This window comes from Podarcis gaigeae (assembly GCF_964106915.1).
Source record: "Podarcis gaigeae genome assembly, chromosome: 1".
In the NCBI taxonomy this organism is placed as follows: domain Eukaryota; kingdom Metazoa; phylum Chordata; class Lepidosauria; order Squamata; family Lacertidae; genus Podarcis; species Podarcis gaigeae.
In genome coordinates, this window is record NC_139678.1 from 7,637,783 (window position 1) to 7,664,128 (window position 26,346).

At 43.8% G+C, this 26,346-nt stretch overlaps 4 protein-coding genes across 22 annotated transcripts in view; 3 read left to right on the forward strand and 1 right to left on the reverse strand.

The window, feature by feature from the left end:
- ARID4A (AT-rich interaction domain 4A) overlaps positions 1–3,920 on the forward strand; it is a 60,715-nt gene extending 56,795 nt beyond the window's left edge. For 4 of the 5 annotated variants that reach the window (XM_083731504.1, XM_083731503.1, XM_083731501.1 and 1 more), the window contains 3 exons: positions 237–449; positions 570–752; positions 2,021–3,920. In XM_083731504.1, the coding sequence (XP_083587630.1) occupies positions 237–449; positions 570–752; positions 2,021–2,124 (500 nt within the window). In that variant the 3' untranslated portion in view covers positions 2,125–3,920. The remainder of the gene's footprint in view (positions 1–236; positions 450–569; positions 753–2,020) is intronic. The other variant, XM_083731505.1, reaches the window with a different exon arrangement.
- A 4,353-nt stretch (positions 3,921–8,273) lies between these two features.
- On the forward strand, positions 8,274–14,686 carry TOMM20L (translocase of outer mitochondrial membrane 20 like). Its single transcript, XM_083738780.1, has 5 exons — positions 8,274–8,442; positions 10,132–10,175; positions 11,431–11,512; positions 13,323–13,465; positions 14,512–14,686. Exons 1-5 carry the CDS (start codon positions 8,310–8,312, stop codon positions 14,554–14,556), a joined length of 447 nt encoding a protein of 148 aa, XP_083594906.1. The 5' UTR covers positions 8,274–8,309; the 3' UTR covers positions 14,557–14,686.
- TIMM9 (translocase of inner mitochondrial membrane 9) lies at positions 14,621–19,053 on the reverse strand. Of its 5 annotated transcripts, none has more exons than XM_083738949.1 (4): positions 18,913–19,053; positions 17,326–17,389; positions 15,796–15,891; positions 14,621–15,180 (listed from the first exon to the last, which is right to left on the reverse strand). In XM_083738949.1, the coding sequence occupies exons 2-4, from the start codon at positions 17,362–17,364 to the stop codon at positions 15,046–15,048; spliced, it is 270 nt and encodes an 89-aa protein (XP_083595075.1). In that variant the 5' UTR covers positions 17,365–17,389; positions 18,913–19,053; the 3' UTR covers positions 14,621–15,045. The 5 variants fall into 5 exon arrangements, with proteins under 5 accessions (XP_083595075.1, XP_083595073.1, XP_083595077.1 ...); XM_083738947.1 differs by lacking the exon at positions 18,913–19,053 and adding an exon at positions 18,752–18,846; XM_083738951.1 differs by lacking the exon at positions 18,913–19,053 and adding an exon at positions 18,747–18,806.
- A 14-nt stretch (positions 19,054–19,067) lies between these two features.
- The window catches only part of KIAA0586, a 71,585-nt gene continuing 64,306 nt past the window's right edge, over positions 19,068–26,346 (forward strand). For 5 of the 11 annotated variants that reach the window (XM_083730983.1, XM_083730987.1, XM_083730991.1 and 2 more), the window contains exons 1-5: positions 19,099–19,315; positions 21,270–21,625; positions 23,245–23,327; positions 24,370–24,439; positions 25,316–25,382. In XM_083730983.1, the coding sequence (XP_083587109.1) occupies positions 21,298–21,625; positions 23,245–23,327; positions 24,370–24,439; positions 25,316–25,382 (548 nt within the window). In that variant the 5' untranslated portion in view covers positions 19,099–19,315; positions 21,270–21,297. Of the gene's footprint in view, positions 19,316–21,269; positions 21,626–23,244; positions 23,328–24,369; positions 24,440–25,315; positions 25,383–26,346 lie in introns of all 11 variants that reach the window. The other 6 variants (XM_083730986.1, XM_083730988.1, XM_083730992.1 and 3 more) reach the window with 3 other exon arrangements.

Below are 26,346 nucleotides of genomic sequence, written 5' to 3' on the forward strand. Positions count from 1 at the left end.
CTGCCTATCTGGCTGTGTTGCTTGTGTGTCATAGGTAGACCTCTCTTGTGTTCGCCTCCCCACCCCCTTTCTGCAGAGCCGTTGTAAAGATTATTGAAATAATGTATTGAAGCACTTTTGAACTATTAAACTGTGGTATATAGATGCTAAGGGTCACATATTGAATGCATACTGTTGTCTAAAAGAGTGCTGTGTAGGAATGGGACAACCCAATATACTGTGTCATGTTGTTGCAGGACAAAGCAGTGATAGCGAAGATCTTCCTGCACTGGATAGCTCAAGCAAATGTACTCCAGTAAAACACATTGGTCTCTCCAAGCCGCAGAAGCTCACTAGGTCGCCTGCTAGAGTATTATCCCCAAATATCAAAGATGGGGATAAGGACAAGCAGAGGGACAAGAACCATCAAAACATTTCTCCAAGGGTGTATAAGTGGAGCGTCCAACTCAGTAAGTGCTCCCCCCCCCCTTTTGTACAGTAGATAATTTGGGTGGGAAATAGGGTTACAACAGTACATGGATGTTCCTTCTGGATTGTCAAAGCCTTTTCAATTATTTTTCCCCCCAAAGATGAATTGGACAACATGAGCAGTGCAGAGAGGATCTCTTTCCTACAAGAAAAACTGCAGGAAATCAGAAAATACTACATGTCTCTGAAGTCTGAAGTCGCCACCATAGACAGGAGAAGAAAACGATTAAAAAAGAAAGACAGAGAAGGCAAGTTCAGTCTTTGTCAGACATACAGGCTTTTGGGTGAGTGGTGGTGTCAGAAGGCCTGTGCAGTTTCTCTTTCCAGGCATTGCCATGCGTGCTCTCCATGTTTGGAGTGTTTATATAACATTTTAATTGTGGAATTGTGACCAAGGCCATTGTCAGTTTTTTAAAAAGGGCATACAGTGGTGCCTCGCAAGACGAAATTAATCCGTTCCATGAGTCTCTTCGTCTAGCGGTTTTTTCGTCTTGCGAAGCAAGCCCATTGACAGCTTAGCGGATTAGCGCTATTAGCGGTTTAGCGGCTTATCAGCTTAGCGGATCAGCTGATAAGCGGCTTAGCTGCTTAGAAAAAGGGGGGGAAACCGCAAGAACTCGCAAGACATTTTCATCTTGTGAAGCAAGCCCATAGGGAAATTTGTTTTGCGAAGCCCCTCCAAAACGGAAAACCCTTTCGTCTAGCGGGTTTTCCATCTTGCGAGGCGTTCGTCTTGCGGGGCACCACTGTACCATCTGCAACAAGGAGGGATGAAACTGAAATGTGTGAAGGGGCTGAACTGGATGTGCTCTTAAGATCTGAGCACAAAGAGACGGGCAGCACCTCACGGGAGCTGCTTTTTGGGTGATATTGGTGGCTGCTCTGGGAAAGTTGGGGCTAAAAAGCCAAAATGTGCAGATGGCATCCCCCACCTCTTGTAGCACAGCATATTTGTACCCTCTCAACTTTGTCTTCCATGTTTCTTCAGTTTTGGATATTTTTTGACTTTTTTGCCCACAAGGTGCTTTCCAGCCCCTGCTCTGCATGTGTGCCCCATTTGGCACAACATAGTTTGTCATAGTTTGAGGGCTTGCTTTAGAGTAGAGGGTCCTGCAGTCTTCCAGACGTTGCTGGAGAACAGCATCCACTGCTGTGGGAAAAGCTGGTTCAAGAGTTGGCAGTACCTGGCAGTATTCAAATGAGTGACTTTGGGGGGACAGCTTGTTTTCTCCTGCTCTGGAAAGTAGGACTTGAACTAATGGCTTCAGGTTACACAAAAGGAGATTCCAACTAAACATCAGGAAGAACTCTCCGACAGTCCAAGCTGTTTGACAGTGGAACGGTCTCCCTTGGAAGGGGTTGAACTCCCCTTCCTTGGAGGTTTTTAAGCAGAGGTTGGATGGCCATCTGTCATGGATGCTTTAGCTGAGATTCCTGCATTGCAGCAGGTTGGGCTGGATGACCCTGGGGATCTCTTCCAACTTGACGGTTCTATGATCTTAATAGTTCACCAAAGGCGCTTTTTTAATGCTTTTTGTATTTTTTTTAACAGTGTCTCACACAGGAGCTTCCATGTCCTCTGCCTCTTCGGACACTGGAATGAGCCCTTCGTCCTCCTCTCCTCCACAGAACGTGCTTGCTGTTGAATGCAGGTGATACTGGTCTCCTCTGCCTTGTGCAGCAAGTCGCTGTCATGGACAGAAATCCCGAAATACCATAGAAAGCACTCAACTGGTTTGACATTGCCAAGTATATTCTGTATACTCTTCCACTGCTGGACTGTGTCTGTCTCTTCTCCTCGTACCCCTCCCTCCATCTTGTCATTGTGGATTTTTATTTTTTACTTTATTGTGGATATTAATTAAGCTAATTGGCAACTGAAGGTTTGTGGGTGCACTTGGACACCTATCTTTGTGCTTATTTTTTGTTTTTTTTTTTTTTTTTTTTTTTTTTTTTTTGTTTTGGTTAAAACAGAAAAGGGCACTTAATCAAATTTGGAAACTTGGATAGCCAATGAAGCATTTCAGTGCTATTAGGAAATACTTTTTTTTTTTTAAAGGAGCAAGTGCACCAAACAGTCATCAAAATAGGTTAATCAGAAAATGGAATTATTGCTGCACTTTTTTCACCAAGCTGTATCTTAATCCTGAGTGAGAGTCCCTTCCCCCCCCCTTTCTTTTCTTTTTGGAGAAGCACTTGCTGTACAGACCTGCCAAAGTGTGTATTCAGCAATGTTCCCAATTTTAATGGTGTAAATTGGACAAAATAAATTGTGAAAGGAAGCGTAGTTGACTGGAAACTACCGTTGTAATGAGTCTTCCACTTTTTATAGGATTTTTGAGCACACGATTATGCAAATATTTTAATGTTTAATGTTTACAGTGGAATCGTGAATAGGTTTTCAGTGGACTATCTTATCCCTTGACAAAAGTATTTTGTCTTTTTTTCTATGTAATTTCAGAGTTTTTATTTTGTTACGAAAAGGCAAAAAATAAAATATATAACAATGAAGTTATTTAACAAGATTTCTAAAGCTGAATTTTTTTGTGTAAAATAAGGTATCTTGCAACTTGTTAAATATATTTATTCAGACATTGGATGTTGTATTTTTATGTATTTTTAAAAAAATATTAATAAAATTGGGGAGAAAAAGTCTAAGTTAGGTTCACTCTTTCAATAAAATATACCTGTCACTTAAAATCATATACAGGTGGCTTCATGTACCATACCTGTATGTGAAGTGGTTTTGTCTGTTCAATCTTCCACAGTGTAAAACTATAATCTGGCATCTGGATTAAACTCTATCCTGTCTTGAAAACTTTGGCAATCCTAGTACTTCTGTTGCTTTTGAGGAACAAATCTTTGGTTACCCTTACAATGCTTTTGTCACACTTTCTTATTTGCTGTACTGTTGAAATCAGTTTTCTATCTGCCAAAGTTGATGAGCATAATTGAGAAGAGTTAAAATGACTGCTTCGGCTGTGGATTGTCCCACAGACTGAAAACAGTTTGTAAATAACTTTCCCAAAATCATGTATTTAAGACAGTTTGCATATACATTGTGTATAAAGTGATTTTTTAATCAATTTTTAAAATTCACCTTTGTACATTGAAAAGGGGTTTTCTGCCTTTTCCATGTTAATATACTGTAGAGTTATAACTCAGATTCTCTAGACTGTCAGGATATTAAAGGTTCACAAAACCTGAAGGTCTTGAGTGAGAGACTCCAGTGAAATGGTCATGTAGCTAAAGCCTGGTGTCTCTTGCAGTTCCATTTTATCAGTTTCTCAACTTATGATTCCAGTTCCTTCCATTTTCACAGAGATCTAAAGGAAAAAGTACTCTTGTAAAAATGCACTTTTTCTGTCTTTTTCTTAAGCAGAGCTATTTCAATGTATGATACAAATGAAGCTCGATGAAGAGCATTAATAAAGGTTATGTTTTTAAACATAGGCTTTATTTTATTTTTAACTGATTTTGTAAAACTGCCATCATGTCCAAACAATAGATAATGGCTTCATAATGTGCTGTAAAGATTCTTCAAAGCAAACTTGGATCATATATTTTAATAATAAAAGAAGTTATCATTATGATAAAAACTTGGTCAGATGTAATCATGCTTAATATTGCTTTCAGCAACTATTAATCTGAGCCTAAAACCATTTTACTTTGTTGTAAAATTAATACCCTGTTCTTCAGTGGCCAAGAAACATAGACACGTTCTCAAATATTTATCTTTTATCGGATACCTTGAGCAAGCTAGATGCATTTAAATTGCAAAATGCTTTAAAGTGCTGACGAACACTGGATTATAGCACTTCACTAGAACACTCAACAAGAGATTGACCTTAGCTGTTGTGAAAATATTATGAAAATGAAGTTGGGTAAAACTGAACAGTTGTAGTCCAACTAAAAAGGCTGAAAAAGTTTATCCTCTCTGGGAATCGCTACTAATGTGTGTAGTTTATCCAAAGCTGGGTGAACAGCTTTAATAGGATGGTACTACTCTACAAAAAATTGCTTCTCAAAACAATTAGACGTTGAACAAAGCTCCGGTTGTGGGACTAGATAAAGCAGGGTACGTATATAGATATATATTTTTAAATGCTGTATTTTTGTGCTTCTGAAACTGGCTTTTTAAGAAAAACTAGCTGAATAGCCCAAAACCATAGTAAGCTACAAAATCATTTAAAACTACTCTTCAGGATCAGTGTTAAATAAAATGGAGAAGGGGAAAAACACTGGATATAATATTAAGGCCTCCAAGTCTGCAGTTAAAAGTCTAAGTTGGAGTGAGAAGGTGTTGGGCAGAAACCTTGTTTAAAAGATTTTTATCCTGCCCTTCATCTCAGGTGGGTTATAGCAAGCCAAGTAAAATATAAAGAGAAAAACACAGTATACCCGCACTAAAACATTCAGAATATTCAGCACAGACAAAAACGACTATGCACAGCTCATAGCTGGGTTCCAAGTTGCATTAAAGTCAGTACAGTGGTACCTTGGGTTAAGTACTTAATTCGTTCTGGAGGTCCGTACTTAACCTGAAAATGTTCTTAACCTGAAGCACCACTTTAGCTAATGGGGCCTCCTCCTGCTGCTGCACCGCTGGAGCACAATTTCTGTTCTCAATCTGAAGCAAAGTTCTTAACCTGAAGCATTATTTCTGGGTTATCAGAGTCTGTAACCTGAAGTGTATGTAACCTGAAGCGTATGTAACCTGAGGTACCACTGTACCTTAAATTGGTCTCTGTGACGTGGCAGATGATTCAGAATTAGTGTTGAACGTTCCTGGGCTGCCGGCCTGTTAGCACCCTGCTTTCACATTCAGGTAGAGCACATGACAGCTGTCAAATTGAGAAGCGACCTGGGCTTGAATAACTGGTCAAGCTTTCCCTGTCCAGGAACAGCTGCAGCCGGTGTATCAGCAAGAGCTGGCAAGAGGTACTTGTGTCACAGAGGCCACCTGAGACTCCTTTGACAAGGTGGGATCCAGAACTGGGTACTTTGGATACTTTAGGGGGAGTGTGCAATGCAACTCAGAGCAGCCTGCGCGACAAATAACCAGATCCAGGGACCAGCAGGTTACAGCACCCATCTGGTCAGGATCCCCACTTCAGTTTAGTCACTGATAAACAATTGGAGAGGGAAGCACAGGCCAGAGAGCAGCCTGCATCCATCAAACACAATGTGGAGAGTGGCTCCAAGTGTTTAATTCCAGCTGGAAGCTTCCAGGAAGCCCAGAGAGGGCGAACATGAAGGCAAAAGAGAGTGAAATGCTTGCTCTTTTGACTTCGCCGGGTTCGTAAGGGATGAAGATGAAGCCACTTTGAACTTCATGGAGCAAAAGTGTCCCTCTTGGCAACCCCATCTCTGCAAGGTGGTGATTTGGTTCTGCAGCGGTGCCTAAATACTATCTTGTCACTCACAAAGCACTTAAAATTCTATATTGGGACTAAAAGGCTTGTGCACCTGGAGAATCCATCCGTCCAAGCATCTGTGCGCTAGATTGTCTCCAGAGAAACCCTGTGGTGTGGGTGCTGCCTTCTCCCCACCCAACCCCTGGTAGTCAGTGGTATACTGCCTCTGCCCCTTGCCATTTACTTTGGCAAGGGTGCAGGGGCCTACCAGCCCATCAGAAGCCCCCATCTTCCAGAAGCACAAAGCAAATTGAAATGTTTAATCTATCTGATACGCTTGCTTCCCTTCCTGTTCTGACACTTCCCTCTCCTCCTTCCCTGTCCCCCAAGCCAGAAATCCAGGTACCGCTTCCAAAAGTTTGTCAAATCAGTGGTGGCTCCAGAAGAATAGTTTGTGGGGTGCAAAAGGGGCAAAGGTGTGCCCCACATGTTGAGAGCCAGTGGTGGTGTGCAGCAGTTCTAGAGTGCCGAACTGAGACCTGGGAAGAGAGTCCAGGGTTCAAATGCTACCCCACAAAGCTCACTGGCAACAGCCTAACCTACCTCATGCCGGATTTACATATAAGCTAAACAAGCTATAGCTCAGGGCCCTACTCTCTTGGGGACCCCAAAAAAATTAAAAGGGAAAATAAACTGGATGTACATTTCCAAAATATAAGGTAAAAAACAAATACAGTGGTACCTCTGGCTGCGAACGGTATTGGTTCCAGAGGCCCGTTCACAACATGAAAATCCGGCAACCTGAAGCTTTGTATCTGTGAAGGTGCACAGCGCAATTTGACACTTGTGCGCATGCACAAAGCATGCTTTAGTGCTTCTGCGTATGCGCGAGCGGCGAAACCCAGAAGTAGCCCTTTCTGGTACTTCCGGGTCACTACGGAACGCAACCTGAAAAAACGTAACATGAGGTATGACTGTAAAATAAAATCTACATACAGCAACAGTGTTTTGAGTTGTGTAGACTCCTATGATGTAAGCCATAGGCCCCGTCTGCTAGCCTGCTCCCTCAAATATCACTGGTTTGCTCCTTTCTATATATAGGGTGCCTACATTCTGCATGGACTGTTCGCATGGCAACAAGTGCAAATGGCTTTAGATACATACCTATTAGGTCAGTGATGGCCAAACTTGGCCCTCCAGCTGTTTTGGGACTACAACTCCCATCATCCCTGACCACTGGTCCTGTTAGCTAGGAATGATGGGAGTTGTAGTCCCAAAACAGCTGGAGGGCCAAGTTTGGCCATCACAATATTAGGTCCATAAATGACCATATAGCATATATTCAACACAAAAAACGGGCAATTTGTTGTTGACAAAGGACAGCCGGACGTATAAAGGCCCCCCCCATTACCTTCAGTAGCTTAGGGCCTCATCAGACCTGAATCCTGCCCTGCCTCACAGGGTTGTTGTGGGAAATTAAGTGAAGTACCTTGACCCCAGATGGGGGGGGGCGGGAAAGGTAGGTTATGAATGCCATAATTAATAAACTCCTGAAAGGGAAAACAAGAGAGTATTTTCCACAACAAGAAGCCTGTGCAGTTTAAAAATCCCCCGCTCAGCCATCTTGGGCTGGTCAGTTTCTCCACCTGACCCACCTCACAGGGTTGTTGTGAAGGTAAAATGGGACAGGACTGGAGGGAAGGTGGGACAGGGGGCTGAAACCGGGAAAAGGGGGTGGAGTTTGGGAATCCAAAGGGTTCATAATTACAATTTATTCTGTTTTTATTTTGTTTGCTATTGGTATGAAAATGGGGAAATTTGTGGAAGGGAATTTTGGTCGATCTTAGAAAAAAATGTTTTAAGAATGAGAACTGATGTATAAGTATTAACGTTTAAGTTAGGATAAGGTAAAATTGGATTTTTAAATGAATTAAGGTTAGCAAAAATAAATTGAGGAAATGGATGAAGGAGAAAAAGTAAAATAATAATATGTTAAGATAAATTATTAAGTTAAAGTTGAGAAATAAGTAATAAGGATTTGCTGAGCTAATAATTTGAATTGGAATACAAGAAGGGGAGGTGTGAGGAGGTCTGAGAAATAAGTTAAAAGAAAATAAGCAATTGAAATTTTATGTGTTTTTAATTGTTTTTAAGTTTTGTATGTTTGTATTTTTTTGTTTCTTTTTGTTTTATTATAGAAAATGCTAATAAATATTCATTAAAAAAAAGGGAAGGTGGGACATAAATGCCAATCAATCAATCAGTCAATCAATCAATCACCCATTATTCATCTTTCCTTTCTATACCAACCGCTTTCTATATTCAAGGAGAAACCTCGAAGCGGTTCGCAGCGCCTTGAAGCCACTGAGGAGACCTAATTGTGTGAGAGAAGAAGAGAGAGACGCGCCGCCGCCGCCGCCGCCTCCTCGCCTCCCTCCTTCCCTCCTCTCTCCCCTGCGGTCGGCAACGGGCGCCTGGGCGGCCATGGAGCGCTGGGCGTGGCGGGCGCTGCCGTGGCTGGTGGCGGGCGCCTGCGGCCTGGCCGTGCTGGGCTACTGCCTCTACTTCGACCACCGGCGCCGCAGCGCGCCCGACTTCAAGCGGAGGCTGAGGGAGAGTGAGTGAGTGGCGGGGGAGGCCTCGCCTTCGCCTCAGGGGAAAGAGGAGGAGCCGCGACTAGGCCCATCCCCGGCAAGGAGGCTCCCCGACTACAACTCCCATCAGCCCCAGCCGGCGTTGCCAGCGGAGGAGGAGGGTGGGAGTTGTAGTCCAGAGGCCTCGGAGAGAATTGGGCTTGCGAAGGCGTTGGGCCTTACGCAAATACCCTTCCTGGCCCGTCTTAATCAGGTATAGGCAACCTCTCCAGGTGTTTTGGAACTACAATTCCCATCATTCCTGGTCACGGGTCCTGTTAGCTAGGGATCATGGGAGTTGTAGGCCAAAAAATATCTGGAGGGCTGAGGTTGCCTATGCCTGGTCTTAATCAACAATTTAAAAAAAAAAAAACCCTCCCTGTGAGGTAGTCCTACAGCTCCATTTCCTAGCACATCTTCAAGGAATTTGAGGTGGAAGGCGTACTCCTTTCCCCATCCCTCCCTGTTTAATATGGGTGGTGGGCACACGCTATTATTGCAGCTTGCATAGGAAACTGCCTGATACCACGTCACTTGACTGGCTCTCTAGGGCAGTGGTTTTCAAACTTTTTCCAATGGACCACCCTTACACCACACTGGGTTTTTTATAAGAGTATCACTTGATGCTCTTGCTTTTATTTTGAAAAGGTATCTATCCATATTCTGCAAATAAAAAATATAGTATATTTTGATGCTATACTATACACTGAAATGTTTAAATGTTTCTTCGAGTGTCCTTGAATCTTCCTGCCACACTGGCCACCCTTTCCTGCCACGCACTTTTTTAAAAAAAATAATATTTATTAAAGTTTTTAAAATTACAGGAAAAAAACCAGAGAAATAAGACCCCTTAAACAAAAACAAAAACGCAGAAAAAAAATACATCAGATCTCCTCATTACTAATCTTTCATTAGCTTGTTTCCTTGACCTCCTCACACCTCCCTTTTTTGTATTCTCGGTCAATTATCCATTTCAGCAAATCCTTTCCCTCTTTTAAAATTTTTGTCCTGTAAATTGTCTTAATATAATGTAACTTTACTTTTCCTCCTTTCACCAATTAACAGTCAGTTATTCCCAAATCCTTTATATCATTCCTGCTAAAATCATATAATATTATTCCAACATCCTTCTAACAGATATTAATTTTACAATGTTTCTGTAAATAGTCTTTAAATTTCCTCCAATCTTCCTCCACCGACTCTTCTCCCTGGTCTCGGATTCTGCCAGTTATTTCCGCCAGTTCCATATAGTCCATCACCTTCATCTGCCATTCTTCCCGGGTGGGTAATTCTTGTGTCTTTCCTGCCACGCACTTTGAGAACCACTGTTCTAGGGTTTCAGGCAAGAGTCTTTTCATGATATACCTGGAGATCCCAGGATATTCTGCATGCAAGGGTGCATTCTATTAATCTAATCAGCATGTTCGCCTTTCAGTGGTTGTAAAGCAAGGGGAGTGTTTGCTTTGCTTTGTTGGTCAGCAGTATGCTACAGTGAAGGCACACGTAATTGTCATAGAAGGTTATCAGCACTGCAGAATTGCACCCATCAGCTTTAACGTTTGCAGTGGCTGGCGGGCAGGCAACCGCAATGATGCTAGTTGAGTTTAAACATGTCACAGCTCCGGGCTGTTAATTGTGGATACAGTACTGACTATTCCATGTTACTCTTACAGAAAGAAGAAAAGAGTGTGAAAAGGCAAAAAAGCATGATGCAGAGGTGAAAAATTATGTTTGGATTCCCCAACATGGCACCTGTAGGCACCACGGCACCCTCAGACACGCCCCCCCACTTGTCTCTCAAAAACTTTAATTTTTGAAAAACAAAAATTGGTTGTGAAAATTGGACTCTAGCATGATCAAAATAATTCCACCCCCCCACAGGATGGGAACCCATTTTATAAAAAGTATACTGTCATTTTTATTTTCAATATGACAATAGCACCCAGTAGCTACAGGATTTATTTTGCAGAATCTTAGCAGATCCTTGGGAATCTTTTTGCATTTAATTTTTTTAATAAAGTGATAGCCTTTGTGGTTCGATAATATGGTAGGGTATGGAAAATTGGGGTAGAGGATTTTTAGACACTGTATATTTGACTGCAGATAATTTGAAGTCTGAAACATTTTGTCAATTTTCATAATTTCTATAGCAATTTTTCAGAAACAGCCAGATTTTGGGGAGCAGTATTGGAATAGAAATGTAATAGAACGTACTGGGTAAAGATAGTTCAGCCATTAAACAATGAGACTTGTGATCTCAAGGTTATGGGTTCAAGTCCCAGGTTGGGCAAAAATTTCTGCACTGCAGGTGGTTGGAATCTATTCCCCTTAGGTCTATGAAATACATTAAGGCTGCACACCTAGGAATAAGTCTCCCTGAATTAAGGGAGGGTTTTACTTCTGATTAGACTTGCATAGGCTTGCTCTGTAGTTTTAGTTGACAATGACATTCAAGTAATGAACATGCAGATTAGTTGTGATCCTTCAGCTAAGAATGAAAGTCTTACACAGCTTTTAAAAATTCCAATTCTGACCCATTCTCTAAGGCAGGGGTGGGAATTGAATTCATCTCCGAAGGCCACGTCACAAATACATGGCAAGCGCTTCTAGCAGCAGTGCTTCTGTAACGGTGGCTGGTCCTGTAGATATTTCAGTTTCATATGACAGAGTTTCAGATGATGATATTAATTTTGCTGAATGTTGAAATATTGGTCGAATAATCTGGAAATAGGCTGTTTACATGCCAGTGCACATGGTGACTTCCAAGACTGAAGCCCTGTTACACTCAGTGGGTTTACGTACTTAGAAAAATAGGGACTTCTGCAGAAATGATTCCCAGCACTCAACGCTTAATCTTAGAAAAATACATTTTTGTTTTGTTTTACATTACAGCCTTCGTTCTCATTAGCCTTCAAACTGATTAGCCAATGCTCCATTTTGTTAAGCTGAAAATATGTTTGTGACACCCTTAGTTACGTGAGATGAAAGATACTGCAAAGCTACAAGAGTTCTTTCTGGAAGAGATACAGTTGGGGCAGGAGTGGCTGGCAAGAGGTAAGGACAAGAGGAACTGGCTTTTGTGGAATATGCATATATGTGTAGACACACAGTGAGACTATAAATTGCTTGAAAATTATCCATTTCTATTGCCACTTAGGTGGGCAGTAGTAAAAAAAAGGTAAAGGTAAAGGACTCTTGGATGGTTAGGTCCAGTCAAAGGCGACTGTGGGGTGCTGTGCATCTTGCTTCAGGCCGAGGGAGCCGGCGTTTGTCCGCAGAAAGCTTTCCAGGTCATGTGGCCAGCTTGACTAAAACTGCTTCTGGCACAATGGAACACCGTGACAGGTGCCAGAGCGCACGGAAACACTGTTCCCGCCACAGCGGTACCTATTTATCTACTTGCACTGGTGTGCTTTCAAACTGCTAGGTTGGCAAAAGCTGGGACAGAGCAACGGGAGCTCACCCCGTCACAGGGATTTGAACTGCCGACCTACTAATCAGCAAGCCCAAGAGGCTCAATGGTTTAGACCATTAACACAGATGAGCCTGATGATCATTTTAACGCACTTCAGGCAAATTCATAGCTGTCTGCTGTTGCTGTTTGTGAAAGGCATCTTGTGGAATATATTACCCATACAAAGCTGAATTGAAAGTTTCTGTTCCTGAATACTGAGCAAAATAGATCTGCTACAATGTCACTGGTTTCCCCTCAAGGCTTGACAGTACAGAATAAAGAATTTAAATGTACATGAAATCACAACCAAGAGAATTGACCTTTCCCTTCAAAAGTAGCTTCAACTTAAGGAAAAGACAATGCCTTTATTTGTTGCATTTATGTAATCCATCCTGGGACTGCTTGGTGAAGGGCAGACTCCAATTGCATATAATACATAGTTCCAGTTGCAGATAGGTAGCCGTGTTGGTCTGCCATAGTCAAAACAAAATAAAAAAATTCCTTCCAGTAGCACCTTAAAGACCAACTAAGTTAGTTCTAGGTATGAGCTTTCGTGTGCATGCACACTTCTTCAGATACACTGAAACAGAAGTCACCAGACCCTTCTATATAGTGAGAAGGTGGGGAGGGGTATTACTCAGAAGGGTGGTGGGAATGGGTGATTGGCAGATAGCTGTGATGAGCCTGTTGAGGACTCTTAACGACTGCAATAGGTCTTACAGGAAAAAGCAAGGGGTGAGAAGGTGAAAAATGGCTTTGTCATGTATAATGAGATAAGAAGTCTGGTGACTTGTTTCAGTGTATCTGAAGAAGTGTGCATGCACACGAAAGCTCATACCTAGAACTAACTTAGTTGGTCTTTAAGGTGCTACTGGAAGGAATTTTTTTATATAATACATAGTTTGGGACGATCTTGATTTCCGATGACCTCTGCCAGTTGTTGCATCCAATGTTACTGATACCAAAGCCTTTACTGAAATTGGTGCAATTTTTTAAAACCCTGAGCAAAAAGAGGGCCTTTTCCTTCCACTGATCCTTTCATCTGCTACAATATGTAGGAATAGGGCAGCCATACCTCCGGAATTTCCCGGACATAGCCGGGATTTGGCCCCCACAAACAGCATCCGAACGAAAATCTCAAAGCTCAACAACTTTTGTGTCCGGATCTTCACTTTTTGAAACATGGCAACCCTATGAGGGAATATGTTTTTGTCCCAAAGTAGATGGGGTGGATGAAGGGAACAGAGGAGGGTAGGCAGCAGCATCTTGTATTTGAGAGGTTCAGACAGCTACAATTAGTAGCTGAGCTTGTGGGAGCACTAAGAGGTTGATGGTACATGGAGCGCAAATGCTTACTGTAGTTCCAAGGATCGCAAATACCTGAGTTTTAGGAGTCTGAATCAATTACAGGAGAACACAACAAGAGCATCGAACACCTAGCCAATGCCATTGCCGTGTGCACACAACCAAACCAGCTAATGCACGTCTTGAAGCACACTCTACCCCCCCATATATTTGAGATGCTTCTGCACAACATTCCATACGCAGTGCAAGTAGGTAGACTTTGTTAACTTTTGAAACGCAGGTGAATGTTGTACAGGAGGCACTGTCTAACTAGAATGGTGTTCAGACATAAGAGAATTTGCCATTCGTAGTTTGTACAGAACCTTGAGATTTCTGTACGTTGCCATGCTGCGACTTGTTTAATTATTACCACAGGCAGGCAGCTAATTAAAGGCTCAGCTTTATTATTATTTATTTAAAAAAGGAATTTGGAAGGGACTCATACCCAGTAGCAAAGCCTTGGCTCAGCTTGTGGAGAAATGCAATACGACTTACCATTCTCTGCACTTGTGGCAAAAGTGTTTAAAAATGCTGTTTTAGTGCATTGTGCGCTAAAACTAGTACAGTGGTACCTTGGTTTAAGAACAGCCCTGTTTATGAACTATTCGGTATATGAACTCCACAAAACCGGAAGTAGCGGCCCGGTTTGTGAACTTTTGTCTCAGTGTAAGAACGGAATCCGAACGGTGGAAGGACACCGGCGGCAGGAGGCTTCATTAGGGAAAGCGCACCTTGGTTTAAGAACGGATTCAGTTTAAGAACAGACTTCCAGAATGGATTAAGTTCATAAACCGAGGTACCACTGTATTGTGCGATTCAAAACTGAACATTGCCCCATACTTTGCACTGCAATTTACTTATTTTTTAATATTAAAATCCTACTCTTTTGAGGTGTTAAGCAGGTGCACACTTGCTTAGCTTCAGCCGTGTTGCAGCTTCCAATGTTCCCAAGTCATTCACTGGGCCCACACTGCCACGACTTTAAATAAATTAGAATGTTGTCCATGTTGAACTTCTTGCTTAAATCCAAGTAGATTGCTTCTATTAGTCTACTGTGAGTGGTCCACCATCACCCATAAGCTAAAAGACAAAGGGTACCAGCACCTTGGGGCTGCAAAGGTGAGAAGGAAGATAATAATTGAAGGACATAAATCTGTCCTTGGGAGGGAAATGAGAACATTTTAAAAGTTTCGGAACTCAAAGGTTTAAGCACATAAGTACCCATGCCATTGACATGTTTTTCCCCCTCTGCTAGCGGCTTGAGACAGCCCTGAGTGACCAGGATCCTACTGTTGAATGAGAATGTGGCGTCACACAAGGGGCTACTCTTAAGGCAGGACCTTAGACTTTCCAAAGACTCTCGGTGAAAACAGTAATTTCAATTTATTTTACTTTGATTAAATAAAAAATAAACCTTGCTTTAGACACTTTGGGATATAATTTTTGGGCGACACGCCTGTGTATTAAAAATTAAGTCATTGTATAAGAAACAACAAAAACTAAAATGTGGTTGTTCCCTCCCCATCTTTAACCTAGTGATGGTCAGAAGCAAATCTGTAAGCCTCCAGAAAAAGGTGGTTATTAACATTATTTCAATGCACAATAGAAGACAATCTCGGAACAGACTCCATCAGCTCTGCAGCTCCTGGTGGTTTCCACAGTTCAGTTGTTTCCTGAGCTCTTCTGTTCCGAGCTGGTGGATGTTGCCGCAGCAGCGGTGGGGACCAATGCACATTCGTGTGCAATGCAATCAACGTTGGCACTCCTTCACAAAGGCAGCCCCTGCCTTTTAGCGAGGCTGGCCAAGAAGTCCTGCTTTGGCAGCCAGCGCTTCATTCTGCTGAATGTGGTACTCCTGAAACCTCATAGATATCCTCTGGGTCATTTTTAAATACTTCTGTAAGCAGTGCTCTGAGCAAGTCATCTATATCAAGGAGAGAGAGATGGGAAGAACCCTGTAGTCACTCACATTTTTTAAAAAAATCAGTAATTTGAACATGGAAATCATTACCCTATATGAAGTTATGGCAGTTTAAAAACATACTAATAATATAATGAAAACGTATAATAAACTTTGAGGGTTAAATACACTGCTTCTCTGGGGAAATGGGAAAGCTGAACACATATATTTACCACTTTGCCAAAGCTCCCCTTTTTAGTTTACCACTGAGCTGGAATTTTAACACAACATTAACTCAGTTTCGAAACAGACAACCCACATTAGGGAAATAGATAACGTTTATCTGTCTCTGTTGTTCAATGCTTTCTTTGCCTTCCAGTGTTTGATGACAATGTCATTCACTCTAGCACATAACAAATAAGGGAGCTGTGTGAGTGACTATCATGGACTCTTGGACTGATCCAGCAGGGCCCTTTTATTGTTATTCAATCCAATTAATATCTAACCTGAGAGCCACACGAACAGAAGAGCTACATCTCTTTTGAAATGTTTGGTTTAGCTAGCTTTCTTGATTAACGTGCAAATTTACACTGAAGTTCTACCAGGCACAAGCCCAAAGGGCATAGAATAGCTGCATACCTCTTCTGGCTTGACTTCTCGGCTGGTGAAATCTTTCACACAATCCAGGAAGCAGGTTTCTGTCAACTTGTTATATGTCCCAAGAAATTCCTTGAACTGTTAATAAATCAAGAGAGATCTTCAGAACTAGGCAGATCCTTTATTTTATGGGTGGGGAATCTCTTTCTGTGGGCTAATTGTGGCCTGGGATGCCATTTTCTTTACACCATATACATTTGCCCTTTAGCTGACATCACGGGTGACATCAGCAGTTGAGCGTCAGAACCAGGTTTAATCCTGCATTGGCTGCTCGATAGTATTTCTGGCAAGGAACAGGTTTGCACAGCCAAGGCAGAAGGATTTAATCCCTACTCATCAGCTGAATGGTGATTCAAGCCCTCTGCAAAAGCACTTTTTGTAGCAGCTCATGCATGAGAGATACTTCAAAAAGGCTTTTGCAGAGGCATTAACACAGCTCATAACACAAACGGGACACAAACAAGGAAGGGGGAGATTTAGAAAAGCCTTCACAAGTCTCCTCATCTTCTTCAAGTCCCCAATGCTGGAAACTTAAAAGTGGGAAGAGGGGGAGGCTCGCAAAGCCTTTTCCCCATCTGCCCCCTCCCGCTTCAAGTCCCTGATACAGTGGTACCGGGTTACATACGCTTCAGGTTACATACGCTTCAGGTTACCAGAATCCGCTAACCCAGAAATAGTACCTCAGGTTAAGAACTTTGCTTCAGGATGAGAACAGAAATCGTGCTCCGGCGGCGCAGCAGCAGCAGGAGGCCCCATTAGCTAAAGTGGTGCTTCAGGTTAAGAACAGTTTCAGGTTAAGAACAGACCTCCGGAACGAATTAAGTACTTAACCCGAGGTACCACTGTATTGGGGAACTTCGGCTGGGGGGGGCGGGATATAATAAAATTTATTATTATTATTATTATTATTATTATTAATGGAGGAAGGAGCAAGACTCGGGAAAGTCTTTCTTTCCCTTCCTCCACAGGGTGGAGCTACCTCTCTTGTCTCCCAACAGGGGTTAAGGGGAGAGAGAAAGCGTCTGGTCTTGGTCCCCACTTTATAAGGTAGAAAAGGAAGCCAGCAGGGTTCCCAAGCACCTTCTGCTACTTGGCAAAGCACCAGAACTATATTCCCACTTTCCCTACAGCAGCAGTAGGTGCAAGGGATTCTGACAGGTGTACAAGGGCTGTCTACCTGTCAATCATTTGCTGGCATAATGATATCATGTGACTGACAGTTGGGTAGTCATAACCACCTGTCAAATTTGGTCTGACAGGCCGATCCTGATAAAGATCTGGCCTGTGGAGCCCAAAAGGTTCTCCACTCCTGCTTTCTTTGAAGAATTAGCCCACAAGGGGTAGGCAGGGGCCACATGCATCCGAGGGAAAGGAACTTAACATAGCATATAATGAGCATCAGCTCTGTGCTGATAAATACATTATTACATACAGCTATTAGAACCATGCAAATTGCCAAAGTGTTAGGTACACCGACATTTTAAAAGCATCCTTTGGAGCTACAGCATTTACCTGCTTGATCTGATCAGATTCTGATATTTGTCCAGCCATATTTTAGCACTCCGATAACTGCCACCTAAAGTGAACACAAGACGTATACATCAACAATCATTCTGAAACATTTATGCCTGAAATGTAATACATAGCAGCCGAAATCTTGTTCATTTTTGGGGGGGAATATATGTTCTTGGAAGCCTTTGCTGGCTACTAATACCATTTGTATTATTTTAACTACCCACTTAGCAACTGCTGTTTTAGTCAAAATTTTGTAATCTTCTTGTATTCTCGTGCACAACTTGGTTATTATATATGGAAGGCAGTATACAAATATTGAATATAAACACCCCCAGTGAACTAAGAAATACGATGGGAGAACTCTGCTGTAATATATGGCTATGCACAGAAAGAAAAGTATGTGCAATTGTGGGGCAGCAATTGTCAGTCAGGTCTCTGGGTGTGGCCTCAAGGCATGTGTGGCCACCACCTTCCTGAAGCAAAGCAGGTTCGGGTTTGGATGAGTAACTGCCTGGGATCCACATGCATACTGCCTTGGGTTCCATGATGAAAATAGGTGAGATATCAAATAAATACTCATACATTTTTAAAGTGCCAAATAAATGGGAATGCTTATCATCTTTATCAAGTTTATCTTCCGGCAGCCCTGTACGGGTTCTTTCACAAGTTGGGGGCGGGCGGTGTTTGCCTTTACATGTAAAACATGTAATACACATGTGCAACACCACACACTTCCTAACCACAGCTACGATATGGCAGCAGGTACACATTTTCCACCCATAATTGTCTGAATCAGTGATATCATGTTTGACTTTATTTTTAAGGCAGGGGCTTTGAAATACAGAGATATGCAGCGTGCCCAAGGTGGGATTTGAGTTCAGGCTTCCCAGATGCAAACCCCACGGCTGCTTAGGTCCCTCCCCAAAGTGAAGGGCATGTAGTGTCAGTTTTTGAGCCAGCCAAGGTCATGCTTCCAACCTTTCCTCCTCCTTAGAGGAGCAGCGCGGGAAATCAGCAGGGAACTCGTAAGCAGGGACCCAGAGGCGCCCCCTCCTGGCTTCTTTCTGCCTCTCCCTTTTACCCCCAGGGTTGCCACCTACCCCTGGGTCCACCTACGCCCCTAAGAAGAACCCTGCCCCGGGTTGCTTTGGAAATCCATGCAACCAGAACTCTCGAGCGGGATTTCCTCTCCCTGTTAAGAGAGGCTCCACCTGGCAGATTTATCATGGGGAAGCTGCTATTAAAGGCACAGGCGCAGTCCTGATTGAAGAAGATGGCAACCCTGTTCAGCGCCTAGGGCCCTAGGGTCTCCCACGCCCTTCCTTTCCCCACAAACTCATCTCCCCCCGCAGCCTGCGCTTACCGCAAGCGCCGTCTCCCCTCCCCGGGCTCCCCAATGCTCCTTCGCCCCATCTTACATTACCCTCGTGCCGGAGACGAATCAGCGCCGGCAGACTCTAGGATAGCTTTACCTTCCATCCGCCGCGCGGGGTGCGTCGCCCTAAAGGGTCCCCCGCGCCCTCCCCTTTAGAAACAGCCCCCTCCCCCGCTCTTTACACACACCCGAGTCGTTTCTGGTCCTACCCCAGCGACGCGAGCCTGACAAACTCGAGAGAGCGGGCGGGGCCTGAGGGCTTCGGCAGGTTAGGCGCGATAACGAGAGAGAGAGCTTAGGAGGGTGGGGCCGCTTGCGCAGTGGGGTTAGTTTCTACCCGGACACTTCTTCCAGTGGCACAGACCAAGCGCGGTCGGGCGGGGAAAGAGGCGCGAGAGGGAGGCGGCCGCGTGCGGATGATGGGCGTGGGTTGTGCGCATGCGTGCTTTCCCTTCTCCTTTTAAAATAAGCGGCGCACGCGCGCTTAGCGTCCGGCTCTCTGATTTGTTTTGAAGGCGCAGGAAGGGGCTGGGCTCAATGTGTCCGTTTGGGAGCGGCGGGAGCCCCGGTTGGCGGGGCTGCTGTTACCATGGCAACAGGCGGTGCTTCCCGGTGGGTGGCTGTGAGGGGGGAGGAAGGGAAAGGGAGGGGGGTCTTCGGGGGGGGGGGAAGGTGAGCTCCAGAGAGGCAGAGCTTTGAGGGGGGGACCCCCCTTCGCCACCTCTTTCCCTGCACCCGCTTTTAAATACATGTAATATAAATGGGGAGGGACGCAGGTGGCGCTGTGGGTTAAAGCCTCAGCGCCTAGGACTTGCCGATCGAAAGGTCGGCGGTTCGAATCCCTGCGACGGGGTGCGCTCCCGCTGCTCGGTCCCAGCGCCTGCCAACCTAGCAGTTCGAAAGCACCTCCGGGTGCAAGTAGATAAATAGGGACCGCTTACCAGCGGGAAGGTAAATGGCGTTTCCGTGTGCGGCTCTGGCTCGCCAGATGCAGCTTTGTCACGCTGGCCACGTGACCCGGAAGTGTCTCCGGACAGCGCTGGCCCCTGGCCTCTTGAGTGAGATGGGTGCACAACCCCAGAGTCTGTCAAGACTGGCCCGTACGGGCAGGGGTACCTTTACCTTTACCTAATATAAATGGGGCACGGGGGGGAGGTTATTGTTTTGTGTTCTTTGTGCTTTTATTTGTTGTTGTTGTCTAGTCCTTTAGTCGTGTCCGCCTCTTCATGACCCCCTGGACCAGAGCACACCAGGCACTTCTGTCTTCCACTGCCTCCCGCAGTTTGGTCAAACTCATGCTGGTAGCTTCGAGAACACTGTCCAACCATCTCGTCCTCTGTCGTCCCCTTCTTCTTGTGCCCTCCATCTTCCCCAACATCAGGGTCTTTTCCAGGGAGTCTTCTCTTCTCATGAGGAGGCCAAAGTATTGGAGCCTCAGCTTCAGGATCTGTCCTTCCAGTGAGGGCTGATTTTCTTAAGAACGGAGAGGTTTGATCTTCTTGCAGTCCATGGGACTCTCCAGAGTCTCCTCCACCACCATAATTCAAAAGCACCAGTTCTTCGGCGATCAGCCTTCTTTATGGTCCAGCTCTCACTTCCATACATCACTACTGACTGCCCTGTGATCCTCGGATGAAGGGGCAGTGTGCAAATCTATAATCTATGTTTTCTAGAAAAAGAGGTGCCAGAACTCATCATGAACACCTCCTTTTTCTCTTAGAAAGGCAACAGCACGCTCCTGACAGGCCGTCCGGAACTGAGTTCATGTGAGTTCTGGCTGGGGGAAAAAAGCCCTGAATCAACATCATCATCATCGTCTTATTATTATTTGTACCCAGCCATCTTGGGCAGCTTTGGACAAATATCAAAGCATAATAAAGCATCAAACATTAAAAACTTCCCTAAACAGGGCTGCCTTCAGATGTCTTCTAAAAATCAGATAGTTACTTATTTCCTTCACATCTGATGGGAGAGTGTTCCACAGGATGGGCCTGAAACTCCCATTTCAGGATCTCTGTTAACTCTGCAACCTTTGCCATATAGGGATATGGCAGAGGGGGAATTGTGTCTCTGTGAACAACAGCCTTGCGATCCCTCCATACAAGTTGGTTGGATCACAGTTTAGTTTCTTCTCTGTAGAATGTCATTTCAGATAGACTTAACAGTTGCCTACTGTGCATATTTTTCTTCTGTAAACAAAACATCCCTTGTCACACGAGGTTGACATGCAGTACCCCTTTGTTTAAATGGGTGAAGGGTGTTGTCTTTTGAGCATCTTGTACGTTTTGTCATAAAATGTACATAAATGTCATGGTGTTCCGTTGCGCCAGAAGCAGTTTAGTCATGCTGGACAAACGCTGGCTCTCTCGGCCTGAAGCGAGATGAGCGCCGCAACCCGTAGTCCCTTTTGACTGGACTTAACCTTCCAGGGGTCCTTTACCTTTACCTTCAATTTTGTCATAGTCACAGCAATAAGTGATTGATATCCTAATCCTTGTACCTGTGTTCCCCTTTCCTCCATTTGCTATGTGTGAAATTGTGGGTCATCTTGTGTTTTGTTTCATAGAAACTGACGCCTGTGCCGTGAGATCTTAATGGAAGTGGAAGAGACGTCTGGTGTGAGCAAAAGTTATTCTGATAGCCTCACTGCTGGTGACATTCTCATCCGCTCCACCAGCTTCCCCATGAAAAAGAAGCCCATTGACCCTCGGACAGCTGTGTCCGCTGACAGCAAGCCTGCTGCTTGCACCAAGAAAAGAATACGCATTTCTGTGAAGAAGCTTCGGGAAGTGCCTCCACCCTGTCGTCCAGAATGTGCTGTGTTGACGGTTGATGGTGCAGCTGATATTCCACCAGCATTGTTGGCCAACAAACCTGCATCTCATAAGCCAACAGCAGCAACTTCTGGAGGTGTAACGGAGGGTATGTCTGTAGCCCTGTGCAGTTTTTTATTTCTTTGAAATTAGTCAAAAACTTCATTTGTTATCGGTTGTGGTTTGTCTGAGGCTCTTGTCTCTCTATAGGCCATAACTAGTACGGACTTAGCTGACGAGGAAAATGTCCAGTAAATTATGAATGGAGGTCCTCAACTCCCCATCACATTTATTTATTCAGAGCATTTGTAACCCTCTCTAGAGCCAAAAAGGCTTCCAGAGTGGCTTACGTGAAATCAGAACAAGGTATCCCTAACCGTGGGCTTACATACGAACAAACAAATCTATCTATATCTATTTGATCACATCTGGTTTTGTCTTCTCTTACTTTCCCTTTGCATTGTCTCTGCATTCAGTCCTTTTGGTGACAGATTCACAGCCACTCTGACCACCTTTACAGTGGTACCTCGGGTTACATACGCTTCAGGTTACAGACGCTTCAGGTTACAGACTTTGCTAACCCAGAAATAGTACCTTGGGTGAAGAACTTTGCTTCAGGATGAGAACAGAAATTGTGCTTTGGTGGCGCAGTGGCAGCTGGAGGCCCCATTAGCTAAAGTGGTACCTCAGGTTAAGAACAGTTTCAGGTTAAGAACAGACCTCCAGAACGAATTAAGTTCTTAACCCGAGGTACCACTGTACTGTGGTTTATCTGAGGTAAGAGAGACTTCCTAGTATGAGGCACCTATGTCCTTAGAAGACTTGAACATAAGAACAGCACTCCCCTGTTGTTTTCCAGCAAGGAGCAATACTGTGAGGCAGAGCATAGCCACCATGAGTTTCTAGGTCCGTGGGCAAACATTGTTAAGTTAAACTGCAGTTGTATTGCCAGGCGTACTGTGGCTTTTCAGTTGCTCCAAGTGGGTGTAGATTGGTTGAGTGATTCTGGAGGATTTCAGTGAAGACAGGACAATGTTTCCTGTTTATCTTAACAGATTATAACCTACATTACAATGGTATGTGTTGATGGCCTGTACAGGCTCTGTAGTTTTCTTTAGTACTCTGCTTATAGGAAGATTGCTTCCTCGGAGAGACAATGCCCCTGTGATTCTGGACAGATAGAAACAATAGAGTATGTGCCTCTCCAGTGTTTATATTATAGAGACATCCATATTAGCCTCATCTCCCCACTGCTCCATAAGTACCGAGCGCACACAATACAATTCTATACCTCCCTGCTGCTTTCAGATACCAACCCTGCTACAACATACAGTGTTGCCAGGTTCTGCACAGTAGCGTTCAAAATTCGTTGGTTGATGACCCGCGCCACAAACTAGATTTAACGAACACCCATATTAGAGTGCTTTGTAGATTGATAGTCATAGCCTTTTATATACTAACCTTTTAAGCACTTCCACATCCGTTTAATGCTCCTAACCCTTCTTTTAGCTTCTTTTAGATTCTTATCGTCTTTTATATATACCTTCTCTTTTAATAATTTTAGCTCTCCAAAATGTTTTACAGATTTTAAATGATTGTACCCCACCCTACTTATGCTGCTCTATGACCGTAATAAAGGTTTGATTGATCATTGCTTGCAATTATGAGCGCTATAAGCAAGTTAGCAGTTAATCGATATATAACCCAGTGAATTGATATTTCCTCTAGGTGTTGTAAGCAGGTATAGCGGTAGACATTCAGAACTACTGTCAACTAAAAAAGATAGCAAGCCCTCAGAGTTATCTCCAGAGGTAAGCACAGTGGTATTCTGTTCTTCGGTCTACAGAGGATATTTCATATGCTTGTTCCCATACACCTTGCTTACCAAATATCAGAAGACTGTCCATTTGCTTTTCTCTTTTGCATATTGCCTTTGTGTCTGTATTGCAACCACCACCCAAGATGAGTTTTATCAGCTTCACAGTACAGTGGTGCCCCGCAAGACGAATGCCTCGCAAGACGGAAAACCCGCTAGACGAAAGGGTTTTCCGTTTTGGAGGTGCTTCACAAAACGAATTTTCTATGGGCTTGCTTCGCAAGACGAAAATGTCTTGCGAGTTCCTGCGGGTTTTTTTCCTTCCCCCCCCCCCCCATTTTTCTAAGCCGCTAATCCGCTAAGCCGCTAATGGGCTTGCTTCGCAAGACGAAAAAACCGCAAGACGAAGAGACTCGCGGAACGGATTCTTTTCGTCTTGCAAGGCAGCACTGTATTGTAATTCTGAAGTTACTGCTGTCAAACGAAATATGTTGAAAATATTTCTGGGTGCTTTTAAGGACTTGTAATTTGTGATAGCTGAGACAAAATTGTTCTGCCTTTCTTTTTACTTCATTGTTTCCCTCTCCTTTTACAACCTTAGTGTTTCATTTTCTTAAACTTCTCTGCAAACCATGTTTAGAAGCTTTTAAAAACAGCAACAACTGAGCTGTTAAGATGTTCGCAGCCTCGCAATTGTACTGGAGGCTTTGCAGGTCAAATATTGTCGATTAAATATACCTATTCAGCATATCAGCTATATATTCTATATATTTGGCACATAAGGGACAGTTAAATAGTAATAAAACCAGAGTCCTTTAGGACCTTAAAAATGAACAAATTTATTGTGATTTAAGCATATGGCATAATAAATTTCTGAGTTGTTAAGATGTCACAGTACCTTATTTGCTGCAATAAATTCACAATGCTACCCTCTGGAATTAAATAACAGTGTGATTTTCGTTGAGAAATATAAAATACATGAAAGATTATTTTATATATCTCTCTTACCTTCTCGTCCCTCCCTCCCCGCCCCCCAGCAGGCTTATTCACACGACACTGGAGTACACATTCCTTCACAAGTAAAAGAGGATGGCAGCAAACAAAAAGGTAATGCAACTCACTCCTTTGCAAATGCGCTCTGAAACTAGCAGTGGTGTTTATTACTAGGTAGATGTGCACAGGAGTGCAACTTTTGTTCCTGCTTTTATTTGTCCTTTGGGGACAATTTTTCCCATATTTCTGGGTATTTTTTAAATACTGAACATGAAAACGAGCATTTATCGAAGTAGTCAAGTACACAAAAGGCATACAACGGTAGCAGTGTTGGGGACGTGAATGCGGGAAAGGAAGAAGTCAACACTTCCGGGTTTTTTTGAGGCAACGTCTGGGTTCTTTCCATCTTTCCCTACTATAGAAGCTGGCAGAGAGGGAGGGCAGATGTCGATTGGGGGGGTAGAGGGACAGCATAATGGACACCACAGTCGCTCAGGCACAATGTAAATTAAGTTTCATAATCGATCAATGCAGCAAAAATTCAGTGGCTTCATGTGATATTTTTGTCCATAACTTTTAGGTATGACTCGAGCTGTTACCAGTTAAAATCTTAGTGTTCTAATTGTGCTGCAATGTGTGCCCAACAGTAGTTGTCCGGAATCCCCTTGAAAGCAGGGTTTCGGTTGAGAAATTCCAGATTCAAAATAAAGCCTGGTCTCCATAAGTTCTCGTATTAAGATGATGATGGAAATTTCAAATCCTGCCCTTCCTCCCAAAGTTGCCCACGGCAGCGTATAGCAAAATGTTCTGTTCTGTGTGAGGTTGGGATGAGGTGACGCGTGAGCCCAAGATCTGATCTCCCTCGGTGTAGAGATTCTGATGATAAGCGGTATCTGAACAGGCCTTGTTTTCTTTTCGTAAGGTTGTGCTTTGTGAGCATCTTAGATTCCAATGAGTACAGTTTCTTCTTCTTTTTTTGTTCCACATTAGCTGACATGTTTATTTCCCAGTATGATACTGGGCAGAAAGAGGCTGTAAGAGCTGTGTTCAAGCAGAGGTAAGGAAGCAAATGTTTACTGTATACTTGATTCCATCTACGAATTCCTTCCCTCTTTAATGGCTCAAAGGTGTTACTGCTGTCTACTAATATGTTGGGGACACAGTGGGTGGAATCGCTGGAGAAAACTGGCAGCATTGCAAGCTTCTTATGTAGGGATCTTCTTATGTGCTGCACCACTGAGCTTTGTATGCTCGTGGTGGGAATTAACTTTCTGCCTAGAACCCTGGAGAGCTCCTGCCAGTTGCAGCAGCTCAGGGGCACATTTGGAAATACAGTCATACCTCGTGTTGCGTTAGGTGCATGTTGCGTCTTTTCGGCTTGCGAACACGGGAAACCTAGAAGTGTATACTTCCGGCGTTCTGTGCGCTTCACACATGTGCAGAAGCAGTCTATTTCGCTCCGTGCTTGCGCAGAAGCACCACTCTAGTTGCGGACTTTTTGGGGTGCAAACGGCACCCCGGAATGGATCGTGTCTGCAACTAGAGGTACCACTGTACTAAAAAAAAATGAAGTGGCCTCTCCAGGGTGCAAGCCTGGGCAGTGTGTCTGGAGGTCCTGAGCTGCCCTGATGACAAGACCCCCCTTCTCAGCCTTGCTGATGTGGTCCAAAGGAAAGGAAAGCAAGATATTTGGTGCCAGTTTGGTTGCAGGAGTTGCCAGAAGGCGGTGTACAAGGCGTCACCCAACTGCCTTATAGGCTCCATTCTGTATTTGTGCGTTGTTTACTCCTGAGCCCATTTTACTGAAGTCAAATTTGTGATATTAGGAATCACCCCCCAAACAGAAGCCCAAACACACTCAAAATAAAATAAAACACAGCCAAACAGAGCAGGCAATCTCCAGACTCAAAAATTTAAAAAAGGCAGGGGTGTACTTTGAGGCTTCAAGAAGTAGACAGATTGTAGAGTTCGAAAGCGCCCCTAGGATCATCTAGTCCAACCCCTGCAATGCAGGAATCCCA

Excerpts from the sequence above, each read along its gene's own strand:
- TOMM20L (XM_083738780.1), top strand. The coding sequence starts at position 8,310 with ATGGAGCGCTGGGCGTGGCGGGCGCTGCCGTGGCTGGTGGCGGGCGCC. Across the intron at positions 10,176-11,430 it reads CAAAAAAGCATGATGCAGAG|TTACGTGAGATGAAAGATAC; the intron begins GTGAAAAATTAT and ends TGACACCCTTAG. Across the intron at positions 11,513-13,322 it reads GCAGGAGTGGCTGGCAAGAG|GAGAACACAACAAGAGCATC; the intron begins GTAAGGACAAGA and ends AATCAATTACAG.
- TIMM9 (XM_083738949.1), bottom strand. The coding sequence starts at position 17,364 with ATGGCTGGACAAATATCAGAATCTGATCAGATCAAGCAG. Across the intron at positions 15,892-17,325 it reads AATCTGATCAGATCAAGCAG|TTCAAGGAATTTCTTGGGAC; the intron begins GTAAATGCTGTA and ends ATTTATTAACAG. Across the intron at positions 15,181-15,795 it reads GAGAAGTCAAGCCAGAAGAG|ATGACTTGCTCAGAGCACTG; the intron begins GTATGCAGCTAT and ends TCCTTGATATAG.